Source organism: Rhinichthys klamathensis, unplaced genomic scaffold (assembly GCF_029890125.1).
Source record: "Rhinichthys klamathensis goyatoka isolate OS25496 unplaced genomic scaffold, OSU_Roscu_1.1 h1tg000098l_1, whole genome shotgun sequence".
In the NCBI taxonomy this organism is placed as follows: Eukaryota; Metazoa; Chordata; class Actinopteri; order Cypriniformes; family Leuciscidae; genus Rhinichthys; species Rhinichthys klamathensis.
Genome location: NW_026606637.1, coordinates 3,764,813 through 3,790,263, shown reverse-complemented (window position 1 = coordinate 3,790,263; position 25,451 = coordinate 3,764,813). Strand labels below are relative to the sequence as shown.

Below are 25,451 nucleotides of genomic sequence, written 5' to 3'. Positions count from 1 at the left end.
AACTTCGCACTCGCGACAGGCCAATGGTCAAAAAACTCATGACGATGTGGTTCATTACTCAGTGATTTCTTGTTTAAGTGCACAAGCAAATGAGTGCCGGCTAGTGTGAGGTATGTGACTGCATGCTTAACTATTTCTTCAAATATTTTAGGTGTGTCTGTGAGCCCATTCAATTTAGCACCTGTGAAAATTGAGATGTTTTAGATGAACTGTAAACTGAACAAAGCTGGGTAAAAAAAAGAAAAGTACAGGAAGAATATTTAAGTAAAAAAAAAAAAAAAAAAAAAAAACGAATTGTGGGAACTAATTTGTGAAAAAACACGAAAAGTTTGACCTTAAAATTTAACCCAGAAAGGGATCATGTTTGGTTTTTAGATATTTAAGTAAACAACAGATTTGATAAGTTCATGAATTAATTTACCTTTATTTAATTAAACAGAGTATCTGGAAAGGAATTTAATTTAAAATATTCTAAATCTAAATTCATCTTTACAAAATGGTAAAATAAAACAAGGTGTAAAACTGATCTATTTGGTTTGATGCATAAAATTCACATAGACAATTGTTTTTTGACACCTTGACCAACATGTAACTTCATTTCATATTACTCGTGGGGTTCCCACAGTTGAAGCCCAAATGGTCGACACAAACAGAGTCCTATTTTTCTTTCACACGGATCATTTCAAACACTCTGTAAACCCTTTGAGATGTGGAATAATACACGAAAAGGGCCACATGACAATTCCATTCAAATATCATTTGAACCTGCAGCTTTAAAAAAAAAATTACACACAATGTCGGTGCAAAAATGAAAAGCTCTTGGCGGATGAAATGGATTCGAAGTTTTTGCACATTTTCATAGAAAAAATCAAGTCATTCAAATCCCCTCCTCAACCCGTTCACAGAAGGTGAGAAAAATTTACTAGAAACCGTTACGTTTTTTTTTTTTTTTGGCCAACAGCACATCTCCAGTACACTATAAATTAAAAAAAGCATAAATATTCCCTGCATAAGACTATCTTACTTCCATTTACACACTAATAAAATACTCCACTTAGTAATTGTTTGAATTCTGCGTGGCAACAAACGTCTCACGCCGGGTGCGTCGTGAAGCCTGCGGGGATGATGACGTGCTGCAACAGTCCTTTACTCATTTATCTCTCTTTCAATTTGCTTTTTTCTGGACTCTGACGCTTTTCTGGCTTTGCTGCATCTGCAGTGGTCTCACCGGCTTCATGTGTAGTTGCTGAGGAGCGTTGGGTGTCTTTGGCAGCACAGTCAGCCTGAGGTTCAGCTTGACTTTGAGTGTGTGACACGTTTTCCTCAATCTCTTCCTCGTCTTCATCCGAACAAAGCCTCCAGTCGTCTGCTTCCTCGCTCTCTGATCCTTGCACGGCGATCTGAGGGACCAGCGGATTCCTCCTCGCCATGCACTCCTCCTCCGACTGCGTATCGCCCATCATCTGCTTGGCTGACTGGGCGGGAATCTGGGCGACCCTGTCATCCGGTTCGTCAAAGCTCACTTCCTGCACGGCTTCCTGCTTCTTGAAGGAATCTCGGCGCTCGGAGAGATTCAGCTTGCGCATTACAACGATCTGCTCCATTCGGTCACCAGGCCAGTCCCTCATTCTCTGGCCGCAAAAGTACCCACCCAGCCTGCAGTGTTCCACCGAATATGTTGCACCACAGGCCACCTCTGCCTCGGTATCTCCCAGTACATCCACCTCGCAGTGGGGGACTTCCAACGTGTGTCTGCGGGGCGCGTGGGGCTTTTTGTCAGCAAATAAGGCCCCTGAGAGTTTCTCCGCAGACTGGACCCTCTTTAGCAGAGGGGAACGTGGAGGTTCTGCACTCCGGGGTCTGACCACATGCCGAATGATCGTTGGGGGCGAGAGGGTCTTGCCGTGGAAGGAGTGGAGGGTTTTGGAGATGCTGGGTAAGGGTGAGGGGGAGCGCTGGGGGGACAGGGCCTGTGTCGAGGAGGTGCAGGCCAGAGGTGATGGTGGGATATTGCTGGTGGACTTCCGTCTCCCCACTTTAGTGTAGCGTTGGTTGCCAAGTTTAGAGCCAAGGCCGTGCAGCGAGCTGGGCCGCATCTGGACCGCTGGTGAACTGGGAGAGCTGGAGCATGGAGAGGCGTTCTGGGGCAGGCTGGCTTCTGAACAGATTGCAATGTTTTGTAACAATTTTAAAAATATAATTAATAAACGACATACTTAATATTAGGCCGTGAGACTGTTGATTGGTACCATTTTGAGGGATTAAACCGCATGGTGATTTTTGTGTAGGTATATGACCCTGTATTTAAAAAATGTGTGATAGCATTAGATTCAAGGTAGTTTTTAGTTACGGAGGATGATTTTCAAACATATGTCAAGATGAGGGATTTTTAAATAAATTTTAAATTTTATAAAAAATGTATAAAATTTTATAATTTTTTATAATAATAAAATTATAAAATACATTTTTAAAATTATAAAAGGATAAATTTTTCTCTCTTGTAGTCACTGAACACCTTACCTTGAGGTAGGATGATATAAGTGTTGATTTCTAATGAAAGCTACTATGGATCGGATGCTATCACACATTTTCCAACACTAGAGATGTGTACCTTCATGAAAATCAGAAAGAAATTGAATCCCTCAAAATGGTACCGGTAGCCCAAATTTGGGGTCCTGTCTCATGGCCTATATATTATAACAATATATACAAAAAACAAAAGTTTTTTTTGTGCATTTTCTGATTGAATTAAGTGACCTAGAAATAGTAGTGCTGGGTATTGACACAAATTTCTCAATTCGATTTTGATTCACAAGCTTGAAAATCGCTTCAATTCAATTCATTTAGATTATATATTATGTACAGTACAAAAAAAGTTAAACGGTAGCTGTCATAACTATAATGAATATGTAATGTACTACATGTATTTAGCATATACTGCTACATATATTTTATATAATGCTTCTCTCTAAAGTTAATTTTTCTTTTCAGAGTTGCGTGACATTGTTTACACTTTTTGTTGACACTGTTTTGACGTCTTTCCGAAACATTCATTGAGCAATTACATGATACATTTCAGTAAGTCGTACTGTATCTTTCAACATATCTTCAGATGTTCATTTATTTTTATGTTGTGCTATAACTAGTAGTAAAAAGTAAGAGATAATTGGTTCACATGTGCTTCGTGCTGCTGCTTCGCTTGATCTGAGGCTACAGCGATCTGTCACACCACATTAAAGAGCACCACAACAACACTTATGCATGACATTTGTGATAAAGTATTAGTGTTCAAATTCTGTCCGTTTTATATATCAAAAGTAACAAAGCTTATTGCGATTTATTGGATGGAAGGTGCGCTACAAACTATATTTCATGAAGTTGTGTTAATGCATCAACTGAAAAGAGCATAGACTAAAAGATCGATCTTGGGAATTAAGAATCGATATTGGTTCATCAAAATGAGAATCGACTAAAATTGAGAAATCAAGATTTTCAACCCAGTCCTTAAATATTTAAAATATTTCTTAATTTTAATTTAAGAAAATATTTAAATATTCCTACATTTTTATTAATGTATGTATATATTAGGGGTGGAACGGTACACAGAAGTCACGGTTCGGTTCATACCTCGGTTCAGACATCACGGTTCGGTACAATGGAGGGAAAAGCAAAACAAAAATGCAGAAGGCATTGTATTTTTTAAATAAGTTTATTAATAAAGGCATAGAACCAGTTTATTTGTAGTGCACTGACAATAGTTTTATATAATTAGTTTATTAATTAAATTAATAAAAAGACAAAAAGACCTTGCGATATGTTTGGTAATTGTACTATTAATTTAAAATTATTTTGCTATATTTCAGATCAATATATTTGTTTTCCTTAATTTTAATTAACATTATTAATTGATAATGTAACATTATTCTCATCTGAATTATAAATAATTGATTTCTGTATAAAATAATACTACCATTAAAAACATTCGAATTTCTTTTTTTTAATCAATGTAGAATGTGTAAGATTAGTGCTCCGAGGACAAGAAATGAAAACCAATGCAATATGACGAATGTCCAAAAGATGGGACCCACAGACTGTTTTGAAATGGAGTTGGATAAATATGTTTTGCTTTTAAAACAGTGATTTTGGTTGGGTGACAGACAGTTGTAGGTTACAGTTTGACAAGAGTTTACAGTGTGACAAAAGCACAATGTTGTGTTTTATTGCGTGTGTACACTAATATAAGTAAACACTTTGCAGGTTTAATGATCTGTATGAACAAAATGACGGAGTATGTTTTTTATGTTTTCACTGTTCGATCGTGCGCCTCTCTCTCTCTCTCTCACACACACAATTCGACCGCGCCCACTTCAGTGGAAATCCCGCCCTGCAGCCGATTCTAAAGTTTTCATTGGTCATGTCAATCACTGTACTGATTGCCTACACCAAACACTGATCCCTAAACCTACCCGTCACTGTAACCTAAACCAATGAAATCGGCTGCAGGGCGGGATTTCCACTGAAGTGGTTTGGGAAAAAAAATCACGCGTATAAAGCCAACGTTTGAAGTGAACGTGCGTTCAGAGCTAAGCCGATGGTACAGATTATGTGTCCCTAAAGAACCCGCGTATCTAACAGTAGTTCCGCATTGCATTAATTATTTTGCAGGCGAGTTTTATTTATTTTTATACCGTGTATTCTCCGTGTAAATTCGTGCACCAAACCGTGACGCCCGTACCGTTTCGGTTCGATACGAATACATGTACCGTTCCACCCCTAATATATATATATATATTCTCCAACTTAAACTGATTAATTACTGGTTGACAAATAGTTTGATGTTTTCCATCTATAAGTCGGGTCATACCAGCAGTGTGGTCGGGAACAGGGCTCCGGCAGGGTGTTGTGGGTCCGGAAGAAAGGCTGTGGGTGGGAGAGCCTGGCAGACTCTCGCTGGAGGACACCGAGTGATGCAGGCCGGAGGAGAAACTACGGCTGCTGTGCATGACGGTGCTCTGTTTGGACAGCTTCTTCAGCATGCTGCGCCTCCTGGGTGAACAAGAGGGGTATTCAGGGTAACGGCAAACATCGATGAATGATAAACTCTTGCAAGCGGCATCAAACTCCTTATTAACATAAGCGATAGACGAATATATCAGCCAGTAACCATTTCAATGGATAATAAAACATTGTTTTTGTTGAGTAAATATTGTGTAAAATAAATGTTATTTCAATTTCAACAATTATATGTGCATCTAATTTGCGCTCATTAAATTGCATCATGTATGCAGAGGGATTATAGCTTCCACTGTCTACCCTGCACTGAGTATTTAAAAATCAACCACTAATGATGTAATGTAATGATGTAAAATGATATTTAAAACAAGAGTTTTCCTGACCGGTCCTGATTGTCCCTCCATTTGCTCCTCTTACTGCGGCGGGCCATCTTTCCTTTACAGCTGCTCTTGCGTGCCGGCCCAATCTTTATAGATGTGTCCTCTAGTGCAATAGTCTGCAGGGACACCTGGTTACCGCTCTGTATATTAAAAAGACCAAATGAAAGTAGATGAAACTAGTTGACAAATTACACAAAATAAATCTATTACACAAAAGATGATCTATTAATCTCCCCTAACTAGTCAGAATTCAATTTTGGTAAAAATATATTACTAGTAATAATGCAATTTGAACTATTAAGAACAATTAAAAGGCATCTGCAATTTATTTTGACTAGTTAATTACATTTTTACTACAAATAATTTAATTTTACAGGTCCAAATAGAATTACAGACAGTAAAATACAATGTTAGATTTTTTTTTACTAATCCAAAAATTACATTGTCAATACCTGCCATATGAATTATTACCAATCATAATTGCCTTACAGATAACTAAAACATTCAATAATGTCTAGTCAAAACTACTATTTTAGATATCTGTAAGGCAATTCTGACTAGTAATTATTCAAACATGTATTTTTTCTAATTCCATTTAAAGTGAGTTATTATCTATAACTCAATTTGAGCTAGTAACATGCAATTATTGCTAGTAGAAATATTTGGCTAGTCAAAATTACAGATATCTTTAATCATTCTTCTCAATAGTTTGAACTGCATTATTACTATTAGAAATGATTTTTGTCAAAATGTATTTCAACTAGTAACCCTATAAGCATTTAAGCATTATTAACTGCATCACTTTTTTTTTTTTTAAACATTGGCATCTATTATCATATTGCTGTTGCCACAATTTAATAAAACTAAAAAGCCACTTGAGGCTTTGAATAAAGTGATTTCACCATGGTTAAATGTGTTTTAGGCATACAAAAATGGTTAAAAGAAATAAAAATAAATTCACTATCAAGTGCAGCTTCAAGTAAGGGTTTCAAAATGTTTTTTTTTTGACCATTTTGTTTTTGGTCAAGTTCAGAATATTAAACAATGGTTCAGGGAATCCCAGCATGCTGCTGTTCAAATACCTTCAAGAGAAGTTCCATCATCTCTGTGTGCAGTAGACCCTGCACAGACTCTCCATTCACATGAGTGATCAGATCACCTGCTCGCAGTCCAGACTCATGGCCAGGGCTGCTCTCCTCCACACCCTGACAGAGGAAAACAACAAAAGGAATCAGAATAAACAGACTGAACCGTCCATCTTTAAAACTCAATGTCTGAGGCCGTTTAAACCTGGTATTAAGAAGCGTTTTGGTCGATCGGATCACAAGTGGACGATGCTAAATACAGGTGTAAACGGGGTCTAAATCGTTTTGAGCTTTTCCACTTCCAGAGTAGCCTGGCTAACGCCAGACCCAATTCTCGTTGAGACTTGGGTCTGGGAACCACATGTTCATTTTCTCGTATTTGAGGCGTGGTTTACGAATGCCCAGAGCCGTTTATTGGGTGCTAAGAATGTCTATCAAATGCGCCTGTACTTAGCTCATAGCCAATCGTTTCAATTATACCAGATGACGTATGTAGAGCGACAGAAATTAGACGAGGGAGACGACGATGGCAGATGGGTCAGAGATTTATGTGTAGCCTACACGATGGCGTGTATCTAACGGTCGTTTCACACCGCATGCGTGAGCGAAGCGTATTTTTTTCGGCGTGCATGTTAATCAATGAGTGCATTCACATCGGGAGCAGCGCGTGAGCGTCGAGCAGAGCGGCGCGTGAGCAGCAGTGAAGCGGGGGTTTCGAATCTGTTTTTTGCTGCATTGCTCACGCTAAATTAAAGTGAAAGCACACTTTTGATGGAAAAAAATAAATATGATTTCACACAAAAAGTGCCCAAAATGCACAGAATTAGCATGTCTAGTGAGTTTTAACAAGACCTTGAGTAGGCAAATAAAAGAAAATAAAGACTCTAAAATATTTATAGAAGATTTAGGCTACCCGGTAAAAACTTTTTTTTAATTATTCAGTTTGGGTGAAAGTTGTGTATTACATATATATAAAAAAACTAAAGTAAACTAGCCAGAAAATATTATATATATAAACGTTCTTTTAGTTCATGTAATGTTAACACAACTACAGGCTAGCACAACCCAAATCAAACCCGAGTGTGTGGTTTATTTGTGTTTTTTTTATCCGCGGAGTTGCGGTCTTGTAAACATCGAAAGTATGACTGAAACTAATAGATTGGAGCCATTTTCGGGGTTGTTTTGTTGTATTACATTTAAAGGAGCTGTATGTAAGAAATGTATTTCAATTAATCATAAAATGGCCCTGATATATCACGAGACATTAAGAAATCATGTACATTTCAAATACTTATATCACTGACAACAGTAGTCCGGCCAGGATATTGTCATTTAAAAAGTGCAGTTGCAGCCCTCAACTGATGTTGATGTTGTCATGTTGTGTTTTGGTCTGATGCTCCACCCTCCACCTATCTACCAATCGCGAAGTCAGTAGTGTTGCGGCATCCGGGTTGCCAGCTCTTCTCTAGTTACCACAGCTGCAGCTCGTCACGTTCCTGCTGGATCCTGCAGCCGATCTGGCAACCTTGAGTCAGGGGGGAGGGGGAGGGGATACACCACTCTACAGTAATTTGAAAGTGATTGCAGTACCAGTTTTGGCCACAATCTTACATACAGCTCCTTTAACTTATATGCGAATGTTGTACACCTCCCCATTACAAACTTTCAAGACTATCAATGTTATAAAATGACCAACTTCTAAAAACAAATGTACGTTATAGTTGTCTTTGTAAAGAATTGCTCGCTTATATATAATGCCGAAGTCATATTTCAATGTCTTTGGAAAACAAGAAAAAACACAAAATGACTTAGGCAATTATGCTATGAGGCTAACGATATGTAGCTTTGGAGCCGCTGCTGTGACACTGTACAAACGCTTCCAGTGTGAATACTCTCGCGCGTCTGCAGCTGCAGTGACGATGTAGTTACGCTGACGCGCTGCTCAAATGCCGCTCAGGCTTGCGGTGTAAAACTATGTGTGAAACGGCCATAAGGCTGCATCGAAAGGTAACTTCGCGTCTGCAGTCATGTTTGATCCATAGGTATAAACAAACTGCTTCGGTGTGTCGCATAGACGCGTCATCGTCTTGCTGCTCCCTCCCCGTTCTGTGATTGGTTCCCTAAATGAGGCGAAAATATGGTCCATGGTATCCATACTGCCTTTCAGCGTGAATAAAATCGCGCTGCGGAAAGGCAGCATGGGGAAACCCAGACTACTTCCAGAGGTAGTTGAAAACACATTTGACTGGATTGATTTTGTAGTGTAAACGCTCATGTGGTCGAATGTGTTCGAACAGCCAGGTGTAAACCGAGTGTGTTCCGATAAGAGGCTTTAGAAGTGATTCTCTGCTCACCGAGACCATGTGGTTTATGGTGTAGATGTCACTGGTCCCCATGTAAACACGAATGGTCTGCAGGGTGAAGCCGTATTTCTTCCCAGAGCTGTGGATGATGATAGGGGGGCGGAGCCTGCTGACGCTGAGTGACAGGTCTCGATTGGGGGAGGAGTCTCGGGATGATGGATTAGAGGAAAACGATCGAGGGGAAATGGAGCGTGCCTGCAGGCCACCACTCCCGTCATCTGGGGAAAAGGAAGAAAAATGTGTCTCAAAATTTTTTTTTTTTCACAAAAACTTAGTTTTATACATTTGAAACAAAACCATGACATTAACATAAAATCTACAAATCTACAAAATACCACTCTCTAGATATGAAGAGAACCACCATTTTTTTTTAGAGCTGCTATGGTAACCATGTTTGGGGTCTGACCTGGCGTGATGATGAGCGAGAGGGTAGACACTGATGCAGACTTGGGGACCTTGCGTCCTGGTGAATATCGCTGTCTGTCAGGCGTCTCCAGCTGGTTTCCAAAGCACTGAGGAGTCCCTTGTTCCCTTGGCGACGAGTGTTTCGTTCCTGTGCTGTTGCTACGAAGTCGGAGTCGTCGCAGGCTGGATACAACAACTTCAGCTGCAGAATTAAAAGGTTTGCATCAAAATAAAACTCCACCCAGTGAATGTAGCACAGCATTATTATAATTTACAAGGACTTGAATTTGATTGCTAGGGGACACATTTACTACAGTATATAATCCTGTATGAATATGCATAATTAATAGCAAGAGATTTTCTTTGATGGGTCCTTTTTCACATTTTATAGAAAGACAAAAAGAGAAAAGGAAATGAGGGGACAACAGGATTGGAACATGACAGATCGAACCCTCATTTCCCATCTTTATGTGGCCGGAACGTATCCACTACTAGGCCACCAGTGTTTTGAATATTGTGAAGGGCAATAAATTGGTAACAAAAAAAAAATCTAAAATGTGGCCATTTTTTGGTCAACTTACCCTCATCATCGGTGGACAGGGCGAATCGTGGCATGGCCTCTAGGCTGTGTGTGCTGCTCACCACTAGGGGGCTCACAGCACGCTCGGGCTGAGAGGAGCTGGATGAAGTTCGAGGGCGCAGGCTGAAAAAAAATCAAAATAAAAAAAAATTAAACACGCATTCAAAATGCTGGTAAATACCATCTACTGTGATTATTCCTTATATGTATGTTTTCATTGAGGCTCAATGTACACACAGCTGGTTGTTACCGCAAAGTAAACCGCAACAATGTCGGGGTCCTACTTATCACACGGCTACTTGCCACAAAAAAAAAAGAATTAGACAAAATATTTTAGTTTAAATATTTTATTAGCTCATTAAACTCAACACTTCCGCACAGAAAACCATTCCTACAAGCAGCTTTGAGCCTAGGCTGGTCTTCTGTGTACAACTGCGTGTTTCTGGGCGAGTCGGAGTGAACTGCGGCACTAATATAGTCTCATGAATGCACAGTCGTTCACATAAGACCAAAGGCCAAGGTCAGGATTTTTGAAAAATAATACATTCAATTTCAGTTTTTTTTTTTTTTTTATCAAACCCTACCATACACCACCTGAAAACTGACGCATGGATCATTCTGTGATACACTGCCATTGTATGGATGAGAAACAGTTCTAAAATCGTACCTGTTTATTCTTATAATCCATTCGAGTGTACCAAAGAATCGTTTTGGCAACAAGATGAACACTTCAAAAATATAAACTTATGCCAATTACTAATACTGAAATCCTAATTTAAAGTAAAAAACTGGCTCAAGATGGCAGCAGATACATTTGAATAACATAAGAGTGTGTCTGCAGTGTGATACGAGGGAAATTAAAGAAGCACTGGCCTCACATACCCAGATGAGAGATCATTTTACAGCATTACTATCATTACGGGGGAATAACTGACCTTGGAACGTCGCAACTGATCAGAATCAAGCATTTCAGAGAACCATGCAATAAGTAGAATAATATCCTAACCGGAACGTAATACTATGATGGGTGTAGTTTTTATTTTTCTAATTAATGTCTATTTATTATAACGTTTTCTGTATTGTATAATATGTTCCATAGGTTTGTAATGGCACGTGATGGCAGAATTTTTATTTTGGGGGTGAATGCATTTCTTGCTCCCTCAATTCTCACCTTGCCCTCTGAGCCGAGAGCCTCCTGTCTCCAGTGGAGGCCTGCCGTCGGATCTCTCCAGGGGAGTGAGCGTCTGCCCGGTCCTCTATCTCCTCGCTGTGACTGCGGTCGGAGGAGAAGCTCAGGGATGGGGTGGCCAGGTGCTCTGTGCTGCTGTACACCTACACAATTGTGGATAAGAAATGTCAGAGAAAGAGAGAGAGAAAAATGGCCACACAACAGAAAAATGTTCCCTATGTTTAGCTGGGCAATACAACAGTGGTCTTGTTTTTTTTAAAAACCTATTTAAAAGCAAATGTTATTATAGAAATACTATATGCGCCAGCCATGATTCATTTATTAAAAGGTATAACCTAGGGTTGTCACTAACAATTGTTTTGGTAATAGAGTAATCGGTCGATTATTTTGACGATTAATCAAGTAATCGGATATTTTTTCGTGGTGATAAAAATAGACCCAAGCAAAGACCTAAACCTTTAAAATGACTTGAAACATTTATACCATTTACACCTGAATACTGGATTCTGATTAGCTGGAAGGCGTGCAAAAAAAAACATTTAATGCACAGGTAGTACCAAATCAGTTTAATCAGCGTTTTATATTAATGCACTGTTTTCATTGAAGCGCACATACGCCACTCGCCCAGAGATCATGTTTCACACACAGAAAAACATTCAGGGAGGAGAACAGAAACGTAACGCTGCCCTGTGAATTTTAGTAATAAAACAGCTTCGCTACTCAATTGCTACATTATATTTCTCATAAACTAGGGGTTACATTGCTATTTTGAAGTAATTAAACTCACAGCTTCATTATTAATAGAGAAGCTGAACAGACGCAGGTATGAATCTCTCTCTCGATAATTAATTCAATGAAATGCTATAATTTATTCATCAAATAAATGCAATCTTACACTACTACATCTCTGTGTCTGATTCAAAGAGGGCAGAATGCTTCCGGTTAAATATTACGCATTGTGCATTCAAATCATTTTATGCTATTAAAATAGCTATTTACAATAGCACTATGCTATAGTATGGTTTTTAAATGGTTTTAATACATCATGCAGCCTTAGAAAGCGGTCTAATAATGCGCATCATGGATTTGCGTATGTGGAATGACCCACTTCTGTTATTTTGCCAGTTACTCGACAAGGGTAAATTGCAATCCAGGACTTTTTTCAAATTGAGTACTCAAATTTAATTGAGGAATCGTGACAGCCCTAGTAAAACCCATGTGATACTGATACGAGTCTTCATCTCATGTGTGCGTATTTTAAACATTTGTCTGACTACTATATTCATACTATTCATAATTAAAGTAAAAAATAAATAAATAAAAGTCAGTGAAAGAATGTGGCAATTACAAGAAATAAACAACATGATTATGACGGTTCAGTCACACACATGTAATAAAAAAGCTTTCAACATTATCAAAATGCGCAGACAGCAAAAGGACCCAACCTTGCTGAAACGATTTGACCAAGAAGAAAACCCTCGTATTTCTAGGGAAGACTCCTCATCATTGGTTTCATCATCCTCATCGGAGGCCAAATGATGGTAGCGTTCAGATCGTGCTACAGAGGAAAGAAAACCAAAGGATTTCGGGGGTATTAGTCAAGTACAATGAAGAAATAATAACTGCACCTCATTGAATAAGGCACAAGAATGCACTGATATTTCCAGAGCGCTTTGCTCCAGGCATTTATTGAGCTCGTAGAATCTCTTTCCTGTGTTGAATAAGTGGGACTCACTGTCAAAATAACTAGTGTCGTCTTCGGCCTCCAGCTGAGGGATGAATTCAGCTTTCTGACGCAGGAGTCCGTTCCAGTCCAGACCACTGAAGAACAAATGCTGCTTTACTTCTGGAGCCCCACCTACAAACACACGGGAAGTCATACTTGTCCAATTGTCTACATAAAATAGTTGTATAAATGAGGTTTGAAGGATATCGATCTCTAAAGAATTTGTTTTTAACTTAAATAGTTCATATCATTTTTTTTTTGTCATTTCATTCTACTAGAGGTAATGTTAGTTTTTCATACTATCATATTTTTATAGCAATACAATAGTTTTGTGTGACCAGTTTAGTTTTTGACAGTCTCAGGCTCTCTGAATTAAAACGAGATGTTTTTTGTTTCTTTAAAATCACAATGTATCAGTGTTTTTGTGACAGATGCAGTTCAGCAGAGACATATGATAGTGTGAGTAACAAATTGACCAGTTTTAAAACCAAACAGTTTTGGTGACCACTGACTTGGCAAAAAACAAAAAAACAAAACAACAACAACCTTTGAGACATTTCTCAGAATTTATTCCTCCACAGATGAAATAAGTCATATGCCTGGTTTGGAACACAAGGATTTGCATTTTTGTGCAAACTATATATAGCTACAATTCTTAACAACAATTGAAGCATCAATGAATGAATGACAAAGCACCTGTTCCAAGTCTCTCCAGCGGGCTTTGGTTCAGTAATCGTGTGATCATGTCCTGGGCGTCTACAGGAAGAGTATCATCCCCATCTGGCCAGATAATCTCATCTGCGTAAGGAACAGCGTGTATTTTAAAGCAGTTGGTAAAGCTTCCGGTTTCTTTTAACAATATCTGTGTCTCACCAGCTGTTTAAAACACATTTATCTGAACTCACCGCTGACAACCTGCCCAAAAAGCTCTTCTGGTGTGTCCCCGAAGAACGGAACACATCCCACCAGAAATTCATACAGGATGATGCCCATGGCCCACCAGTCAACGGGTTTCCCATAGCCCTGCCGCAGGATCACTTCTGGAGCAATGTACTCTGGAGTGCCACAAACCTACAACATAGTGATTGACTCTACGTTTATATCAATAACAGTTCTTGAAAATGTACATAAATTGTATCCAAGGAGTATTGTGCTTTTGCCCACCTGCTTGTCGATAAACTCCCTGGTGTCTTTCTCAATGTGGCCCTCATAGAGATTGGTTGTCATGTTCATCAGGCCGATTTTGGAGAGCCCGAAGTCAGTGAGTTTGATATGCCCCATTGAAGTAATCAAGAGGCTGTGAAGGGTTAACAGAACAGTTTAACAAGCTATATTACCACACAGTTGCCTTAGAGGTTTTTAGGTCTTTTCTTACTTGTCCGGTTTGAGATCTCGGTGCACAATGCCGTAACTGTGGAGGTACTCCAGTGCCAAAACTGTCTCCGCAAAGTACATCCTGGTCATATCCACAGGAAGTGGACCCATGTTCTTTAGCACATTGGCACAGTCACCACCTGAAGATCATATTAGCCCAGACATATTTATTTATACATGTGTATGACATATACATGCATTAATAATAATAATTAATAAAACATTTGATTTGAAACATATACAGTATATTCACGGTTCGGTTCGATACGACACAGCAGTGTCACGGTTCGGTACGTTTTCGATACAGCAAAAAGTAATAAATGCCAGAGAAAGTTCCTTGATTTTTTTATAAAAATTGTTTTTATTAAAAATTTAAAAAAAATAAAAATAAGTGTGTGTTTTCCTACATCTTGAAACTTTTAGTTTTATAAATGGGAGTAATCTTTGAAGGATGAACAAATAATGTTTGGTCATCACATTAAAAATAACATTTGATATGATATTATTTGAGTTTTGAAGTGCTGGAAAAAGATGTGTCACGTTCCACATCAGCACAGTTTGATCCGTTAATAACGGAGAAATTTGAATGTTTCTCACTAGATCTCGCAGCGATGTTATTACTTTAGTGCCGAATTCAAATGCTTTCTTTACTGGATCTTTTAGCGCTGTATAGTAAAGTGTGTCGTTGTCGCTTGATAAAGATCGGCTCACGCTGCACTGACATTGATGGTCCAAACTGATAAACAGTCCCTGAAGCACAAAATAAGGAGTAGCGCAGTTTCGTTCTGCTTTCGTTACGTTTGCTATTTGATGTTGGTAGGGCTGTAGTCAACCAAAGAAATCCTTAGTCGACCAAAGTCTTGTCCTGCGCAACGATTCGTCAAAAAAAAAAAAAAAAAAAAAAAAAAAAAAAAAAGACGTGATGTTTTAATTGAACATTTTTTAACAATTGTCATAGAGAATTTATAAAACAACAACGAAAAATACATAAAACTATAATAATAATACAATTCTTTGAAAATTAAGTGATTTTTTTTTAACTGCAAAAAGTGAGGAGCTCTGTCCTAGGTCTATAGTAACAGTCACAATCGCGCACCTGACCACACCACACGCGACAAAAAATATAACTGCTATCTGCCACAATGAAAAATCCTAACAAAAGCTCTCGTTTATACAGGCTGTATATTCTTCTTTACTTTCAAAGCTAGGAGTTTTAAAACAAACGCACAAAAAAACCCAAAGAGCCTAAAAAATAATCCTAATAATAATAGGCTGTATTGTAGGACCACATAGGTTTATTTTCGTTTTGTTACATTATTTAGGCTCTTTTCAAATGCGTCAAGTGTACAAATAAAAACAAAAACATATCAAGAAAACACAATCTATTGAGTCAGCATGATAAAGCCAATAAAGGGACTGCTCACGTCTTTTGCGCGATCAAGTTCGATTTCAAATGTAGGCGCGCGGTGTGCGCGCTCATGATGGAAGCAACGCGGTCGCGGTGCGACGCGCTCTTTTTTTTCAAGCGCGTCCACGCCGCATCGAGATAAAAACATAGTGTATAAAAACATAAAAACCGAAACAAGTAGCGTTCTAACTGAATGAATACAGCTAAACTACCTATATCCCTTACTGAGCACGAAGCAGCAGCGCAGCCAGCCACAGGTGCGAACCGAGTGTTCTATGTGTGTGCGCTAAACGGTGGCGCTGTTACAAAATAACCTAAATTAAAGCATTTAAAGTTGGGGATAAACCATAGGCTAATTATGTTTAGAATACAGTAATATATAACTGCTTATAAAGGAATAAATATCAAGAAGTAAATCATTGAAAATGTCTTTCTATTGGTAAAAAAAAAAAAAAAAAATGCAACTGGTCGACCAATAGGAATGTCAGTCGACCAAGACGCCATCGACCGATTAGTCGACTAAAGTTGACAGCCCTAGATGTTGGGCAACGTTGTGGTGGTCGCGCCAGCTAGGAAAAATGCTCCAATGAACTGTTCGGTTTGTAATGCGTACCGAACCGAAAGGCTCGTACCGAACGGTTCAATACGAATACTTGTATCGTTACACCCCTAATACACACACAAACACACTAGAAGTGGATCAAAAAAGTAAATCAAAGTTGTTCTAAGACAAGAACGGATATTGTTCAAAATTCATGTACAGTATAACTTTGATGAAAGGTTTTGATCCACTTCAAATGTTGACTACTGTACATATAAAATCAAATATATTCAAACTATATAAATAGATTAAAGAATACGAGGGCATGAATTTAACAAAAAATAATGATGTGCACAAATAAATCATTTACAATAAACACTGACAAAAAAAAAAATCCAAAACCCCCCACAAAAACAGGAATTGTCCATTTAGATTTTTATGGTGATTTTAAATCGGTCTAATTTCTGACTGATTAATAGCAATTTGTACTTAAACATACATGTTCACAATAGAGTTTTGTTGAGTTTACCTTCCACATACTCCATGACCATGCACAGATGTCTGCGGGTCTCAAAGGAGCAGAACATGCTGACCACAAAAGGGTTCTCTGCAAATGTCAGGATGTCTCGCTCCACAAACACCTGCTGGATCTGGTTTCGCAGAATCAGGTTTTGTCGGTTGATCTTTTTCATTGCAAATCGTTGTCGAGTTTCTTTATGCCTTACCAGATACACAGCCCTGCAGGATAGATGGAGAACACAGCAAGATACATCACAGACCTTCATATAAACAAATATATTAAATAAAGTATTGAGTTGTGGCCTGATGACTGGTGGGTTTAGGGCCATGAAAGAATATTATTTATATATACATATATGGACGCACACACGCATATATATATATATATATTTTTTTTCAAGGCTTGTACATTGGAACCTATTTCAAGGTTTGCGTTCTCGAGCCACTGTTGTTGTGCAGATGAGCAGGTCGGAGAGCATTAAGGGTTTTCTGTTAGAACGGTGTTGTGTTAGCTAAGTTAATAACTAATGATCTTTGCAACGGAAGTGAATCGATCAAAACTAACTTTAGCTGGACAATAACTTTATTCTAGAGCTGCTGTAAAGCCAAAACAATCTCTGTTACTTTAATTTCCTATTATCACTGTAAAGCTGCTTTGAAACAATCTATATTGTTAAAAGTGCTATATAAATGAAGGTGACTTGACTAATGCGCTTGTTAATGCCGGATTATTTATAAAACAAATACCGGAACGCAAAATATCCAATAGCTGACATTTATCTGGATCCAGCTCAAATTAAGCACTGGTTCTGCTTCAAATCACAGTTTGCCAGCTGAGATTGTCCTTATGCGGTCTCTAAAGAAATCACTTTTTTACCTGTAGTCAAGATGTGATTTGCTTACCCATAAGCCCCATTACTGATGAGTTTTAAGGTCTCAAAATCGCTCTCCAGCGGTTTTCTTCGTAGCGGTGTGGGTAAAGATTTATTCTGCTGTAAGCAACAGGAAGAGATGTATTGTTAGTGACGTCTTATGAAACCTAGAAAGGCTATTCAATGCTCCATATCTTTTTGTTGTGCTTTTACCTCTGCCGTTTCTTCAGAATCAACTGTCAGTGTATGTCCAAAGTCGTACTGCTCCTCTAACTGCACAACTTCTGTCAAAACAGATGAAAGACACAACATAATGAGCCTAAAGAGAAACTGTCAGGTTTTTGCAAACAAAACCATCATGAGATAAACGACAGCTATCGCACCATCAAGAGGATCTCGGTTGAGCCCAAGTTGGTTGATAATATATCTGGGAATATCGGTTTTGATGCCCTGGCCGACTTTGGCGTGACCTTCTGCAGCCTCTAGTAAATGGTAGAACTCCTCAGGGTCAAACTCCTACACAGTAAAAATAAGGAGCAGTTTCAGGAGTGTCAGGCCGTGAGGAACATTCACAGGACGGCTGTGAATCAGTGTAGGTGCAGAATCTCACCAGACACTCCAGCAGTCGCGCAGGACGTGAGATGATGATGAGGATCTTCTTCACCAGCTGTGTGATCACTGAAACCTCCTCACTCTCGGAGCGCTCCAGAGCCTAAGACAGACAAACACACACTATATTAAAGGGGCATAGCATGATTTGTCTTGATCTACTAAAATCATACCATTTATGTGGTAAAGTTCTATGTAAGAGATATTTTGTGATGCACCAAAATTTAAGCCAACCAAAAATATTTGGCAGAAAAAAGAAAAACATTTTGACCGAAACAGCACGAAATACATTTTTTACACAAACAATGAAACTTGTTTTCATTCAGCTGAAAGCCAAAGCTAAAATTTATAATCAACACTGGCATAAAAAACAGTTGTATGTAAACATTTAAATTGCAAATAAGGGGGACAAAAAGTGTCATGTCAACTTTTTACTGATGTACTGATTTCTACTTCAATTCCTTGTTAAAATATAAATACTTTATAGTGTCTAAATAGTGGCTGTAATAACTTGTTTTCATGACAGATTTATTCAAACACCCATAAAATAATTAGACAAAAGGTTAAATAAAAATACGTACTATAGTGCATATATTAAGCAAAATGCTGCTCTCTTGCTTACTAACAAGCTATGGCCATTGAATAGCTTTCCTGAGGTAAATGTAAAACAATTTTTTTTTTTTACATCTTTCTTTCAAAAATGTATATCGGGAAGACGGCTCATTGCCGAAGAACTATACTATAGTAGTTTCAATCTTTCAGCTGAATTTTCAGCATCATTACTGCAGTCTTCAGTATCACATGATCCTTCAGAAAACATTCAAATATGAGAATTTGTTGCTCAAGAAACATTTCTTATTTATATCAATGTCGAAAACAGTTGTGCTGCTTAATATTTTTATAAACAAAGTTTAATAGAACAATTAATTTGAAATAGAAAACTTTCGTAATATTATAAAAGTGTTACTTTTGATCAATTTAATGCATCATTGCTCAATAAAAGGATTCCTTTCTTTTTAAATAAGCGACACCAAACTTTTGAATAGTAGTGCATGTTTTGCACATCCCTTGTGTACATAACTATTCAGTATCCAGCTACTTAGCTCGCCCTAAACAATCATACGAGGTCATATACATATACTTGTCTTAAAGGTACAGTAGCAAAAAGAAAAGAAAACAAAAAAGAGCAGGGTGGAAACCGGAAAAACTAAAGTACGACTGTTTTGGGCATTAAATGTTGTCTAACACAATAAGTGGACTTCAGGGGGAAATTTAAATGTCACAAAACTGAAGATGTGATTTAATTTAATAAGACACACCATTTAAGCAGCATACTGTGCTAGTCATCAAAAGACACAAGAACACTGTGTCCGTCCTGAACACTGGACAGTATTTGGCGAAGTGACTGGAATGTTATTTCTTGTTTGTGCAGGGGAATCTGCTGGCTTGTGGGATGTGGGAGTGGGAGGTAATGAGCTACTTATGCTCTGGTGCTACAGGATCAAATCCTTTCCAGGCACTTGTGTGAATTTTAATCAACTCCGCGTTCTCACTGAATCTGGATTTAACATGCATTATACAAAATCCAAAGATTGAACAGGACGTTGAAACATTATTCAGATATTATATCCTAAACCAAGAGTCTGCGACAGAGCACATAAAACAGTTTAATCTATCTTGAGCTGCTGTCTCCTCGCGTAAGGTTGTTTAGGTGAAAAGCTGAGTAAACAAGGGATCAAGCTCGGTCAGGCGACTCCTACGACAAACTCAAATTACTGCATTTTCATGCATTTGATGAAGCTGAACAAAGTGAGGGAGACATGCTATCAAATCAGCATTAAAGAGCCTCATAGCATGATAAGATGTGTGACTCATGTTTCGCAGACAGCCAAATGCCACTGCAAGAGGGGTGTGAGGGAAACATGGATGCTTCTAACTCGACACGAACCGTCACATCAAAACAATGAACCGTTTCCTTTTTTAGCACTGCAGCCAGCGAGTCTCTCTCTCTCTCGCTCTCTCTCTAGCTCAGACTTGAATGTGACTTGTGCCCCTGCAGCACGGAGCTTTATAATGATTCCCAGCTTTAGGCTGTCCGACTCCTTATGTTTACATGAGCAAAGATGTCAAAATGTACAGTCTATTTATGATCAAGGGCCATGCTTAACATGGGGTATTCTGAGATTCAATAATTATTTGAGAAAATTATAAACTTAGAAATTGAATAAAAAAAAAAAACAGAATTTGGGAAAAAAATTAAACATTTCATTAGGGCCCAGAAATGTAGTTAGTTTGTTAAACCTTTAATAAATAATTGTTCAATTTGATGATTTCATGAATTAAAATTAATTTTGGAAAAAATAAAACATTTCCTAAGGCCCTACAAATTAAAATTATTAAACTTCAAATTGTGGTTACGTTTCATTATTTCATAAATTCAGAAAAAAATAAGGAATTTGTGAAAAAATAAAAACGATTTCCAAAAGTCTGAAAATACAAATTTAACCCTGGAAATAAATGTTATAGCTTTACTAATTTATTAAGATTTATTATATAATACAAAGTTATACACCATATTGATATTTAATAGTACAAATTACTTCTTATAAACAGTAAAGATAAACAATAAAGTACTTTTAAATACATATTTTATTCCAACTGTATTCTTTATTATCATATATAAAATACTTTCAGATCATTTGCACTTATCTATTTACATTATTGACTATTTATACACTTAGACATTAGAAAAATAGACAATAGACATTTGAAAACATTATTTAATCGACTTTCATTTAAAGGGGTCATATAATGGTACATGCACTTTTACAAGTTGATTGAACTGAAATGTGTGTTGGCAGTGCCTGTACACAACCATCATGTATAATGATAAAAATGATTTTGTTTTGACCTCTGCCTCAAATCGAGCCGTTCGACCATGTGACGTCACATGGTCGGACGCCCCTCCCACGATTGTTGATTGACAGCAGCGTTTCAACACAGACCCGCCCTGAGCGAGCTCGCTCATCATAGGCAGTCATTGTTGATACATTGGAGCAGAATAGCGTCTAAGCGATTGTGGCGTTCTGTTCTTGGGTGTAATAACGAACAGTCATTTTGATGTTCCTAAATCCAAACCGCTAAAGACGCAGTGGCTGAGTTTTGTTTTCGAAGGGAATATTCCCCACGAGCAACGTCAGTATGAGCTGGTTTTGCTAAGAAGCTGCTCCTGAAAAAAGAATCGGTACCAACTATTTGTGTTTCTGCTGCACCTCCAGAAGAAGTAAGTGTAAAGTTTTATTAACCTTTATATTAATCTTTGCAAATCGCGAAAAAAAAAGTTTTTCATGACCATTAGTTGTAACGTCAATCTGTCAATGAACTAACGTATACATCAGTAAACACATAGCGTTCGTATCTCACTACTCTACCCTGCCAGTACATACAAAAATAGATCAAAGTGACATTATTAACCACCCATTCAGAAATGTCCTGTTCGAGCCTTAAAGGGGTCATATAATGCCATTTTTGTACAAGCTAATATGATTCTTTAGAGTCTAAATTAAAACTTTGTAATATACTTTAATTAAAAATTCTCATTAGTATTGTAAGAAAACACTTATTTTACCTGGTCAAAAACAGCTCTGTTTTCAGCACGCCGTTTCAGTGCATATGCCTTTAAATGATAATGAGCTTTGCTCACTCCGCCTCTCTGTTCTGTGTACACCGTTTGTAACACAATAACGCGTTGTTCATTATAGACGTGGGATTATGAATTATATTGAGAACGTCGTACATAGAAAACATGCCGTAATGTACCCTGAGTGTAAACCTTAGACGCATTTATTGTGAAGCGTGCATCTAGCGATTTGCAAAGATTAATATAAATATTAAAGATTAATAAAACGTTACACTCACTTCAGTTATTTTGGAGGTTTAGCAGGAACACGAATAGTTGGTACCGGTCCAGCAGCTTCTTAGCAAAACCAGCTTTATACTGACCCTCCTCGTTTATAAGCAGTCTGGTGAGAAATGATTCGCGCAAATATGAAAGCATTGACGTTGCTCGTGGGGAATATTCCCTTCGAAAAACTCAGCCACTGCGTCTTCAGCGGTTCGGATTTAGGAACATTAAAATGACTGCTGTGTTCGTTATTACACCCAAGAACAGAACACCACAATCGCTTAGACGCCATTCTGCTCATAGACAGTGCTCCAGCATATCAACAATGACCGCGCCGGTCCGCGCAGACTATGATTGACAGGACGAGCGAGGGCGGGTCTGTGTTGAAACCCGGCTGTCAATCAACAATCGCGGGAGGGGCGTCTGACCGTGTGACGTCACACGGTCGAACGGCTCGATTTGAGGCAGGGGAAAACATATAAGGAGATTAAAACAAAAACACTGGATGGATTTTTATCATTATATGATGTTTGTGTACAGGCACTGCCAACACACATTTCAGTACAATCAACTTGTAAAAGTGCATGTACCATTATATGACCCCTTTAATTGTCGAACTTCTTTGCGGCCGTCATCTTGTTCCGGGTCCGACTCCAGTTCAAACTGATACGGTAGCACAGATGTGTCCTCAGAGACTCCCGCTGCCATTCTTTCTCCAAAATATACCCTCAACTGTTGTCAAGGCAACACTCCACGTGCAAAACGCCAGCAGAAGAGAGGGGCGGGGTGAGCGAAGCTCATTATCATTTAAAGGAATATGCACTGAAATGGCGAGCTGAAAACAGAGCTGTTTTTGATCAGGTAAAATTAGTGTTTTCTTAAAATACCAATAAGAATTTGTAATAAAAGTATATTACAAAGTTTTCATTTAGACCCTAAACATTCATATTAACTTGTACAAAAATGGCATTATATGACCCCTTTAAAAAATGATTGAGTGGCAGAACTGGGTTCCCATATACTGTAATAACAAAACCGCATTAATCCAACATGTTTAAAGTAGTGATAGCCCAATATATCAGCCAAAATTGGTCCCTTTTAATATTATTGGCCACGGCTGATAAGTTTCTTCCTGCAGTTTCAAATCTACCAACAGCAGTGTTTATAGATAATAAACTTTTTATTTTGTTAACATCTTTTTTTTTTATCGTTATATCAACCATCGGTCAACCTGCCCTTTAGACCTCTGCAGCATATCAGTCAACCAACAAAGACTTTCAGATCCCAGAAGGGAGCAGAGAGTGACAGAGAATCAGTGTAGAGCGGACCGATGTAACCACATACCAACACAAAACCGCAGGATTTGACTATCAATCCCAACAGTTTGATGATTGAATGGTTAGAGCAGTTAAACTGCGGCATGACTGCGGCACCAGGGGCCTGTGTTGGCACCGCTGACTAAGGGAAGTGGGAAACACTTTAATAGCCTTATCTATGAGCACGACATCCACTGCACAGCAGCGATCTGACAGTTTTGCCTGGGGTTGTCTGAACACATACAGGGTGGGCGTAAGCGTTGCTATGGAAACTAACACCCTGTAGTTGCAAAGATGAGCATGGAGCTTGAACGGGGAGATCTATATTTCTAATCAAAACCTCTGCTGAAGGGTACGCATACATTTATACACGAAACCATGCGCAATTACACACGCTCGCAAACACTCACATGTATGCAGATTTGAGCACACGCTGCTAACTCTCAGCTAACAGATGCTCTTTCTTGCTAGGTGAAAAAAAAAATGTCTTAAAAAGTATTTAGCCTATAGTGTAAAAACACCATAGGAAATGAGGCATATTTCACACTCATTAGTGGAAGTGGTCAGTCTCTTTTGAGAATGCGTGATGTTTCTGGCCCTTTAAGGCCAGCGGCAGCACACTAACAACACTAGTGACAGAAACCAACACTGCCCTAATGTCACTGTCAACCTGATATTCCTGCCAAACCACAACCACCATCTCAGAACACCCGTTGACTTTGGCATAATCAGAAAAGGCCAGCGTTACCAAGTTGACAGTGGCTAAAGCAGCAGAATACGGCTTCAAAGCAGCAGAATATGGCTTCATATAGTTATGAAAAGGACTCACCACCAAACTCAAACCTGATTTAAACTTGTGCCGCAAAGATATAAGAACCATACTACATGTCGAAGTCCGTACAATAACTGCCAGGCCAAATCTCCTACACTGGACAAAATGTTTTTGTAAAGTTAAAACAAGAAAATACTTTTTCAGTCTTACTTCAAAGTTTCAAGTTTAATTTAGGGTGCTTTCACAACTGAGCGTTTGTTTCGGAACCTGGTGCGTTTTCTCCCTTTGTTTGGTTCCTTTAGCCATATGTGTGAACACTGCAATCGGATCCGCACCAAAACAATCGCTCCGAGAACGCCTGAACGAGGTGGTCTTGGTGCGACTGCAAACAAACTTGAGGTTCGCTTGAGGTGTGAAAGCAATCCGACCAACGAACCAAATGGTCTCATAATTCATAACGGGAAATGTGCTATATAAAATGCAGTAGTGTCTGATTCTTGAGTGAGCACATTAGTCATCACAGTTGAAAACCAAAAGAGCACCTCTTCATCTTAAAATGTTGTGTAATTGCTCTTCTCCGTGCGAGAATGTTGTCCCGATGAAGCCTTGATACTGTTAACCTCTAGACAGTTTGAATTTGCTGTAGTATTAATACGAATGTAGTATATAATTTAACAGTGGGAATGATGAAAGCCACAATAAGCTCATGAAGCGAACTTTTAAATCATCTTGATGGATGACGCAGAGGAAACTCTGACCAATAAGAGGACAGTTGTACTCGCATGTGACTTGCGTGAACACATTTTGGTACGCTTTTAAAGGTTGCCTTGTGAAAGCGAACCGAACCAAGAAGAAAATGCAACATTGTAACATATTAAGTCCCTGTTTCAAAACAAACAATGGTGTGAAAACACACTCAATGTATCATCACTTACCATTTCTTTGTAAGTATTTGTGAAATTTTCTATTTCTGGGTGAAAAATATTTCAAAGTAAATCCTACACCAATTTTATGATGAGCATGTTTTTAAATGATCAATTTCTCTTATTATTTCATAGAAAATATTTTAACAAAATTGCTTCACTGATTATATTTGAAAAACTTTTACCTGCCAAATCAAAGTCATGTGGTATGACCAATACATAAAAAACAAACAAACAGGAAATGATGTCATGGAAAGGAGCCCTGCAGACCCTCAAGACAGTGTGTCAAAATAAACAAGTCTCTAAAATATTACATAATTGAACCTTCATATAAAAAGGTTAGTTCAGATTGTAAAATGTAATTTGGTGCAACTACCCAAAAACATGATAATTTCAAATTTGTATTTAAAAAAAAAAAATCAGTAAAAAGAAATATTACTTTAAAAAAAAAGTTCTGCGGTTCTTCAATGGG

The 25,451-nt window shown here is 38.2% G+C and overlaps 1 protein-coding gene across 9 annotated transcripts in view; it reads right to left on the bottom strand.

The window, feature by feature from the left end:
* Positions 1-456: 456 nt before the first annotated feature.
* mast3b (microtubule associated serine/threonine kinase 3b) overlaps positions 457-25,451 on the bottom strand; it is a 42,035-nt gene continuing 17,040 nt past the window's right edge. For 3 of the 9 annotated variants that reach the window (XM_056252700.1, XM_056252697.1, XM_056252698.1), the window contains 19 exons: positions 18,066-18,167; positions 17,839-17,971; positions 17,669-17,739; positions 17,487-17,575; positions 16,594-16,802; positions 14,117-14,255; positions 13,906-14,038; positions 13,647-13,812; positions 13,438-13,539; positions 12,751-12,873; positions 12,461-12,573; positions 10,998-11,158; positions 9,828-9,949; positions 9,248-9,448; positions 8,833-9,059; positions 6,476-6,598; positions 5,397-5,533; positions 4,865-5,046; positions 459-2,158 (listed from right to left, as the gene is read on the bottom strand). In XM_056252700.1, coding sequence (XP_056108675.1) covers positions 1,155-2,158; positions 4,865-5,046; positions 5,397-5,533; positions 6,476-6,598; positions 8,833-9,059; positions 9,248-9,448; positions 9,828-9,949; positions 10,998-11,158; positions 12,461-12,573; positions 12,751-12,873; positions 13,438-13,539; positions 13,647-13,812; positions 13,906-14,038; positions 14,117-14,255; positions 16,594-16,802; positions 17,487-17,575; positions 17,669-17,739; positions 17,839-17,971; positions 18,066-18,167 — 3,537 coding nt within the window. In that variant the 3' untranslated portion in view covers positions 459-1,154. Of the gene's footprint in view, positions 2,159-4,864; positions 5,047-5,396; positions 5,534-6,475; positions 6,599-8,832; positions 9,060-9,247; positions 9,449-9,827; positions 9,950-10,997; positions 11,159-12,460; positions 12,574-12,750; positions 12,874-13,437; positions 13,540-13,646; positions 13,813-13,905; positions 14,039-14,116; positions 14,256-16,593; positions 16,803-17,486; positions 17,576-17,668; positions 17,740-17,838; positions 17,972-18,065; positions 18,168-25,451 lie in introns of all 9 variants that reach the window. The other 6 variants (XM_056252695.1, XM_056252701.1, XM_056252691.1 and 3 more) reach the window with 3 other exon arrangements.